Here is a 9,030-nt window from a genome sequence, read left to right as displayed (position 1 = left end):
TTACGTGGATGTTTTTACAGAGGTCACAGGAAATTCCCAAAAGCTTTCTTTGTATAGCTTCAAAAGGGCTGTTCCTAGCCTTGAAGGCCAAACAAGTTTAGGTGAGGTTTCAGTTAAAAATGTTCAGCTGCAGGAAGGATAAAACTACTATTTAAACAGATGTTAAACTGAAGACCAGGACCTGCTTCACAGCCGGAATCTCCCTGTTCTTGAAGATGTTTCAAGGAGAAAGAGTGACACCATGTGGAGACACTGTGGAAATGCAACCGCAACCTTGTCTTGAGGTAAACATGCCAACACATTAACCCACATAACCCACCAGTTGTGTGTCAGCAATACGGCATCCATCTAGAAAATAATGGACTTTGTCATAAATCTCTGTACTCCATTGACTGAACACCACAAGGTAGTCAACAACCTTTATTTATCCATATATGTGCCACTCAGAAACTGGGAAGAGGTGTTACAGGATTTGCCCTTAAGAGAAGTCTATATGGATCTTTTACATGTTTTCTCTCTACAGTGAGGCCATTGACAAAAATGAAGGGGCAAAAAAAATAGACAATATGGTAGTAACAGTGTAAACACATGGTAATATACACAAAAGCAAAAAAAGCAAAAAAATAGGTATCAGTGACATCAAATTAAAATGTAGGGTAAAGTTAGTATGAATAAGAACAAAAGACTCCTGGAACCCCTAACTTTTTTTTCTCAACAGCTCGGCATACATTTCTACATAGCATGCAATAAGGCACCTATCTAACACAAGGAAGAAACCTATGCTACAGTGAAGCACAACTGTTATTGAAATAAAAAGAATATTGCTCACTAAAATGTTCACTCTGATAAAAACTGTATCTCTCTCATTCCCTTTCATATAGCCCAAGCCGTATCTAAAAAAATACATCAGTTTGTAAAAGATATTTTACACAGAACAGTAAATAGAACGCTATCCGTTGGACATTGGAAAATCTTGTAAAAGTGAGATTTTCTCATGTAGTCTTTTAGTATACACAATCTTTTTTCTCTCTCCATTTAGATCAAATTGTGATAGTTCGCAGATCAACATGAGTAAGAGTTACCTATATGCTATACACAGGTAATTGAATTAGTCTCCAAAGGATTAAAGTGTGATGTTGCATTTAATGTACATTTGGTGCTTGGGTAGAGGAAACCGCACGGTAAATAATTAGGACACGGCTCATGTTGGAATATGCTACCCATTAGGTTTTTATTTTCTATTATGCATTTCTTTATGGCTAAACCGCAGGTCATAATAGACAGTGTGTCAGCCAGCCAGTATTGCTCTCTGTACAGTCTATGCAGCAACGCCAACTCATCATAGACATACAAAATAACAACCTTATAAATATACAGGATGGCTCAAGTCTGGTGGAGCCCAATGTCAAGAACAAGCTGCAACTGAACACCTGCAACAATTTGATCTCCAGCACTTTAAAAAAAAAAAAAAAAAAAAAAAAAAATGGAGACAAAGTGGAGCTTACTATCAAAAATGTAATCTTTTGAAACATCACACTAGTCACCTATACATATATATATAAAAGAAAATCAATATTATTTACATTGGATTTCTGATATTTGCTTCACATGGGTTGTGTGAGAGAAAACGAAAGAGCTATTTAAATCGAAACAGTTCTCGTTCACCAATTGTGTCGGTAACCTTGGATAAAGTTGCAGCTGAAAAGCTTATTTGCCCACCTGAAGGTGCATGACTGAAAAACCATCCAGTGGGCGAAACACATTTCCCCCCCAACGCTCCCCCAGGTAACAAATTTATCATGTAGATCTTCAAATCACATTTTGTTTTCTTTAAAAGTGTTCGAAAAGAGGTCCTGGAGCATGTGAAGCATAATCACAAACAAGAATAGAGACTTCTTCAAGAATCTATTATTATACCCTCTTTAAACTGAGCACAAAGCCCCGGGTTCAGCTCTGAATTATAGGTTGCAGTCTTTCAGGCCAAGCCGCGTCCTTTTGAAGACTTGTGTGTTACTGTCCATCCATTCTCAGCTGCTCCACTTCAGCGTCATGTGCTTACCTGACCTCTCCTGTCTATAGAAGCTGGGTCTGGCATTTCCTGTCATGTGGTAATATCAATGAAGAGAACATTGGTAGAACATAAATGAGGATAGGATAAGGGAGGGTTTCTTGGGAGCGGGGGGAGCCGCGTTGCATGGGACCACATGTGAGGGTGGGAAAAGGGTGCTCACTGGTCTACGTGGATCCTATGATGTCTGGAGAGGGAAGAAGAATGGTTAAAGCCTTTTCCACATTGGGAGCATCTGTATGGCTTTTCAACCGTCAGGATGCGCTGCTTTGGGAAGGTATTGTTGGGGAATCCCTTCCCTGTGGGGATGGTGGTGTACTGCTGCTGTTGTGCCTGCGGTGGTTGCGGCTGCTGCTGTTGTTGCTTGTTCTCCAAGTGAACTCTCTGATGCCTTGCAAGCGAGGAAGAGTGATTGAATCTTTTGCCACAGTGAGCACAGGTGTAGCTCTTTCCCTCAGAGTGGACTCTTTGGTGCCGCGACAAGGAAGAGGAATGATTGAAGCCCTTATCACAGTGGTGACACATGTAGGGCTTCTCTCCCTGCTGGTGCACTCTCTGCTTTGGGGGAGTGCCGTAGGTCATGGGTTTCCCAGGCTGAGGTGGAGAAAACACTGGATTCTGCAGGTGTGTCTTGTGATGGCGGGAGAGTGAAGAGGAGTGATTAAAGCCCTTGTTGCAGTGTCTGCAGGTGTAGGGCTTGCCTCCGGCATGGACTTGCTGGTGCTTCTTCAGATGACGTTTGCGGACAAAACTCTTCCTGCACATGTTGCATTTGTACGGTTTCTCGCCCGAGTGGATCCTCTGGTGCTCTCTCAGAGTGGCGGCTGCAGCAAAACACTTCCCGCACTGTGCGCATCGGTGGGGTTTGTCTCCAAGAACGACCGCAGCATGGGTCTTCTGGTGCTGCTTCAGGTTTGAAGATGTAGCAAAGCCTTTGCCACACTGCCCACAGGTATATGGCTTCTCACGTGCGTGCACCTCCTGGTGTTTTTTCAGATGCCTTCTGCGGACAAAGCTCTTCCGACACTGAGTGCACTTGTAGGGTTTGTCCTCTGAATGCATCTTCATGTGTTCCCTTAGGGTGATTGCAGCTGCAAAGCTCTTACCACACTCTGAGCATCTGTGGGGCTTGTCTGGCAAATGAATCATCTGATGAGACTTAAGGCTGAAGGCATCAATAACATCTTTGCCCATCATCTCAACTCCTGGAGAGACATAGGGCTTCTCTTTCATGTGAATTTTCATATGCTGCTTGAGACTGGCCTCTACAGCAAAGCTCTCACCACAGTGGACACAGATGTAAGGGTTGAGGTCCTTGTGGATCTCAAAGTGCTGGTGAAGATCAGCTATGCTGCCAAAAATTTCCCCGCACTCGTTGCACTGCAGGCCATGGGCTTCATGTATGATTACACCGTTTTCAGACTCAACTGTCAGCTCCCCGCCATGGTCAGACTCCACTTTTACCACATGTTCACTTTCCGTCTTAAGCAGCACCTCTCCCAGCAGAGCCTCGTTTCCCGTCGTCTTGATTTCAGCTCCAGTGAAACAGTGCATGTCACCATGTTCCACTTTAATGTAATCATGGTCTGTCTCGGCTACAATTGCATCCACACACGCTACAGCTCCGAGCTCTGTCCCCAGTCCCTGGATCTTTAAGTCTGAACCGTGGATTTCCAGCTCTAATCCACGCTTTTCTTCTGTCATAATCTCAGTTTCTGCTCCATAGTGAAGGTCGACATGGCTGTGGGCTATGACACACTCCGACCCAAGTGTGTCAAGGCCGGGTGTGTCACATTCAGTCTCTGACTCGGCCATGAGAACACACTCCAACCCCACGACCTCCGTTTTCTTGCCGGATGATGACCTACTAAAGAATCGGGGGGATAGACCTTTGTCTTGTGTTGTGCCGCGCTGTTGCTCTTGTTGTCAAGCAGACCTGTGAGAGTAGAAAATAAACAATTTATTTTAGATAACTGTTCACAGCCAAAGGCATTTGGTAAAGAAAAACTTTTGCTTGACTGTCACTTATAAATGTAATGAAATTTTAAGTAGGAGTCTAAGTCTGGGTGACAGATCATGGCAAAGTTTACTAACTTTGGTAAAATTGTAGATTTGCTGAACTTGAAAACGGAGTCCTTAAAATGGTGGGTTTTCTGGAAACTTTTGGGCTTTCAGGGAGCACCAAAAGTTGGACTGAAAGACAAAATTAGAGCAATATTATTAATCAAAACATGAAGTTTGACCTCGATTACCTCGTTTTCATAATAACAACTGAAATCCAAAACAGTAACTGACACTAAAATTCAGTTAATCACACAGCACCAGCCCAGTTTCAGCCAACATAGTCGAGTCATTTCTGAAAAAACAGGATAATTGAATAAACAGAATATCAGCACTCACTAATAAGTATACTCTAAGTATTAATTGTTGAGCAAGACGTGTACACTATGAGCAGACATCAGATCTATTATTTAACAAATAAAACAAGAGTAAAGTGAATAGTTCATCCATTTATTACAAGCACATGGCAATCACATGGGAAGTGTGAAAGTATGACCACTGCTCAGTTCTGTCCCTTTTACAAAAACGTGTTTTCTGTTACAGTTGCACAGTTTACATTGGATAAGTGGAAGAAAATTGATGGATCCATCATTGGGAGGATTTAAAGCCATACCAAAAAAAAAAAAAGATTTAATACTGAATCAAACATACACAGCCTCTCCAAATTATAAGTTAAATAAGACAGTTTTCACACCAACAGTCAGGTTTAATCTAGTTAGACAAGGTAAGCAAAAGCAAATCTTGGTGAACATAATTTTGCCACCTAGTCTCCAGGTAAAGATCACTGTATGTCCAGGATATACAGTCATGACCTCCACAAACACAAAAAGCAGCACAAACAAACGATGGTGACTCGTTTGTTTAACAGATGATCGGCAAGACAAGAGGGGCCACAATTGGATTTAAGTGTATTTGTATATTGTACTATACAACCACTGGCCTAAGGTAATGGGTTTTAAAACGGCTCAATCTTTAGCATTATGCTCAGAAACTGTGCATGAATAAAGTGGTGGGGCAGGAGTATTATAATGTTTTCATGCCTGCACTCCTCATCTCACATAACCTGATAATTTCAAATACTACTAAGAAAGGTTTACCGACAATTTGCTAGCCAAGTTAGCGTAGACTTCCTCAGCTAACAAATGTTAAAACCCAACTGAACATCATAATCAGACTCGCAATTCTATCTTAATCCGCAAGCAAAAAACTTGGCTGGCCTACACTTGTCGCTTATCTGCGCAGTTCATTGTGAGTCATAACTGAATACATCTCGAAATAAGAACGGGACATCTAAACAGCAGGGTTTTGTTATTAAACATTTAACTGCTGGTTGCTAGCCTTCCAAATAAGCTACAAATAGCCAATATAGCCGCTAGTTAGCTGGCTACGGTCGATGGGAGACTGGTTAACGATAAAACAGCATTGTGTTAGCTGCTAATGTGTTCACGATTTAGCCAGCTAACTAGCTTCAAGGAAAACCTCACCAGAGTAATTGTAGTGAGAAGTCCATAAACAGCGAAATACTTACACCAAACCAGCACTGAATTTTGCGCTCAAGTGCAATTTATGACAACGACCGACGCGGAAATTCTCCTTGTGCGAGTATTAACAGGCCATCTTGTTGTGCCACACCAGCACTTCCAGGCTAGCCAAGATTACACATTCGCCTAAGATGGCTGCCGCTTGCTAATGGTAGCTGCACTAGCTTCCGCCATTCTAAACATTAAAATTAGAGCGATCTCGACAGCGCTATGCTCACAAAGATTAACCAAGAGTGCTCAGGAAACCACAGAGACAACCATAAATCATAGTTTGAGCGCTAGTAACGTTATCGCACAACACCAACGCCGACGACGAGTTGGTTAGCACGCTAAGCGCCACACCGTGATTTCCAGTCAGGAGTGGGCTAGCTGAAACAAAGATGGCTAACCATGAAAGCCCGAAACGGTGTGCGAAAAGCCCGGGAAAGGACGTCTTTTACGCAGACAAGAACGTCTCGAAACACAAATCCGCCGCCATATGCAGCTTGAAATGAATTATACGGACAAAAACAACCAAGAAAAGCCGTTTAACCGCTACTTGAAAGGACACGATGAGTCTTGGCTACAAACCCGAAGCACTCCTTCACTGCGGCAGCAGTCGACAAACCGCACGCACGACTCCAATGGCGGCCTTGCTGATGTTAGCAGCTATCCAGCCGAGACATTATTAGCGTGCTGGCTAGATAGCCACGATGCCAAGCTAACCCCCAGCTAATCCAGTCTGCTAACACAGTTAGAGCCTACACTCCAGTTTAGTTATATAGCCTGTAGATAGTAAAACACTGGAGCGGAAGCTTTACTAAACCGCCCATCCGACCATGTTTAAGTGTGGTTTCGCATGCAAAGACAAACTGCAAGCAAATAGAAAGAAATACAGACGAGTTGAGTCTGCAGCAATCGCAAACAGCAATCAAAAAATAGCCTGGATAGGAATCGAACCTGAAATAGTCTTTTATACCAGTGTGTTGCTGTGCTTGCCTGCTGTTCTAGCAGCACATAATGTCACAAGCAGTGCCAGCCCGGGCCTGTATTTTTCCATCTCAAAGTTCAGAACCCGAGGCGCACAAGACACACCGCTGACTAAAATAACGATAAAAACTACGATATATTAAGCTGAACACAAACGACCCTCTATGCCTCTCTGCGGTTGCTGCTATTGATGCCAGAGTATGCTGAATTTAAACGATATAACACATCATTAGGAATAAAGGATCACGGCTGTTTAAACGTGTAAATTCTTGCAGGCCCGCACCCACCTTTCTGTCCGCTTACTTTGTGACTGCTGAAAAGAGAATTTTAAAAAGAGAGAAGCGTTGCAAACTGTATGTAGTAAGCCTGGGTAGACTGCTCAGTATCTTCCTCCCTCTCTAGCACCCTCTCTCTCTCTCTCTCTTTCTCTATGCCTGTGTGTGTAGCTGGCGCCACAGCTCATCTGGCGCCAACGTTGGACAACCGACGCACTTTAGCGAAAGCAACCATTGTCCTTTCAACGCAGCACGGAAACCACCATCACCCCCTACAGGCTGGGAGTCGACAATGCACCACAGACACAAGCCTGGAGATTTCCTTTACGGTTTTTAGTTTGCAGTGTTTATCCATAACAGTGGCTCTGACGTTATTTTACTGTATTGTAACAAAGTTGAATATGAGGTTTATATCAGTTCACCTGCTAATGTTCCTGTTTCTTCCACCCCCCAAAAAAGGCAAGCTATGACAATACAGATCAACAGCACCGCCTACAACTGCAAAGCTCTCCAGCGAGTAGTGCGGTGCTCTGAACGGATAATTGGAGGTGAGCTTCCCTCCCTCCAAGACATCTACAGGAAGCGGTGCCTGAGGAAAGCGGGGAGGATCATCAAGGACTCCAGTCACCCCAGCCATAAACTGTTCAGACTGCTTCCATCAGGAAGGAGGTTCTGCAGCATCCGGTCCCGTACCAGCAGACTGAGAGACAGCTTTTTCCATCAGGCCATCAGACTGCTGAACACGTCATAGACACCTCAGCTTCACTACTGGAACTTCAACATTATGCACTCCACACTGTATATAAATGCCACTTGTTTTGCACATATTCAACTCTGTATATTTTATATATTTTATTATTATTATTATTATTATTATTTTATTTTTTTACTATTTAATTTGTAAAAATGTGTATACACACACACACACACACACACACACACACACACACACACACACACACACACACACACACACACACACACGTAGGAAAATATTTAGTATACACATCCAGAAATGCATACACTATTATATATTGTACATATATTTATTAGTTTCAGGTTGGCCATTCTTGTATTTTGCTCGTTTGTGTTGTTGTGTTTGCACATCTCTGTTGCTTGTGGGGCTCGCACACAAGAATTTCACTCGCATGTGCTGTGCCAGTGTGCCTGCACATGTGATGTGACAATAAAAAGTGATTTGATTTGATTTGATAAAATAAAATATGATGTGAAAAAAATACTCTAACATGGCAAAAAAAAAAAGTGCAATAAATCTAAATTCAAAAAAGTTTTTTTAAGCCTAAATAAATAATTGAATATATAAAGCTGTATTTGTGTGGTCCTCAAGCTCAGGGCCTTTACCATTGGCCAAGTATATTAGCTGTTCCTAGCACTGCACTCCTTTGGACAGATGCCGGAATCTGCTGCAGCCACTTTTCCAGTTTCCAGCTCCTTCCATAAAATCCACATCTGCTCCAGTTGTTCCTTCAGTTCCTGGTCCCTGCTTTGTAACCATATTATGTGGATAGTGTAGTGGCAGCTTTACAGTCTCTGGAACAACAGGTTGGAGACCAAATACTGGTCAGGGCATGTATCCAGTAAAGGTCCCCAGAGTAGATCCTCAATTATCCTAAATTCCCTCAGGGCACAAGCAAGGGACACATAACTAACAAGGTCAGAAGAACCACTGCAAACTACTTAGAAAAAGGCTACTGTTACACTGATAATATAGCACTGATTGAATGCTACTATGCCAGTCAGCCGACCAAAATGAGGGCAGGTGTTGGACTGAAAGCAAGAAAATGCAGATACATCTGTGTCTGGACGATATCTGCTCATAATACTCGGTCTACCAGTTAGGGCTGTAATAGCTTCTTTGTAGGTGATCATATTCACTCAAAAACATAATCAGGACATAATACAGGGGGAAGAGTGGGCAGCTATGAAGAGAAAGAAGAGTTTAAAGGCAGTTGGTCCAGATGACTTACCTGTGGAGGTACAGAGGTGTACATGAGAGAGGGTGGTGGACTTTGTAAACAGACTGTTTTGCACAGTATTGGAGAGTAAGAGGATGTCTGAGGAATGGAGAAGAACTGTGGTGGCACTAATTTTCAAT

At 42.8% G+C, this 9,030-nt stretch overlaps 1 protein-coding gene across 6 annotated transcripts; it reads right to left on the bottom strand.

Moving 5' to 3' along the window:
* Positions 1 to 406: 406 nt before the first annotated feature.
* LOC146655620 (uncharacterized) lies at positions 407 to 7,360 on the bottom strand. Of its 6 annotated transcripts, none has more exons than XM_085428083.1 (3): positions 7,337 to 7,360; positions 4,163 to 4,261; positions 407 to 4,004 (listed from the first exon to the last, which is right to left on the bottom strand). In XM_085428083.1, exon 3 carries the CDS (start codon positions 3,881 to 3,883, stop codon positions 2,228 to 2,230), a length of 1,656 nt encoding a protein of 551 aa, XP_085284209.1. In that variant the 5' UTR covers positions 3,884 to 4,004; positions 4,163 to 4,261; positions 7,337 to 7,360; the 3' UTR covers positions 407 to 2,227. The 6 variants fall into 6 exon arrangements, with proteins under 6 accessions (XP_085284209.1, XP_085284203.1, XP_085284204.1 ...); XM_085428077.1 differs by lacking the exon at positions 7,337 to 7,360 and adding an exon at positions 6,927 to 7,112; XM_085428078.1 differs by lacking the exon at positions 7,337 to 7,360 and adding an exon at positions 6,943 to 7,112.
* Positions 7,361 to 9,030: the final 1,670 nt, after the last annotated feature.

This window comes from Rhamphochromis longiceps, linkage group LG13 (genome assembly GCF_057381845.1).
Source record: "Rhamphochromis longiceps isolate RC_006_pf linkage group LG13, R_longiceps_female_GT1.1, whole genome shotgun sequence".
Lineage (NCBI taxonomy): Eukaryota > Metazoa > Chordata > Actinopteri > Cichliformes > Cichlidae > Rhamphochromis > Rhamphochromis longiceps.
The sequence above is the reverse complement of the archived record's forward strand: the minus strand, read 5'-3'. Positions and strand labels throughout refer to the sequence as shown.

Coding starts and splice junctions, on each gene's coding strand:
- LOC146655620 (XM_085428083.1), bottom strand. CDS start 3,883: ATGGCCGAGTCAGAGACTGAATGTGACACACCCGGCCTTGACACACTT.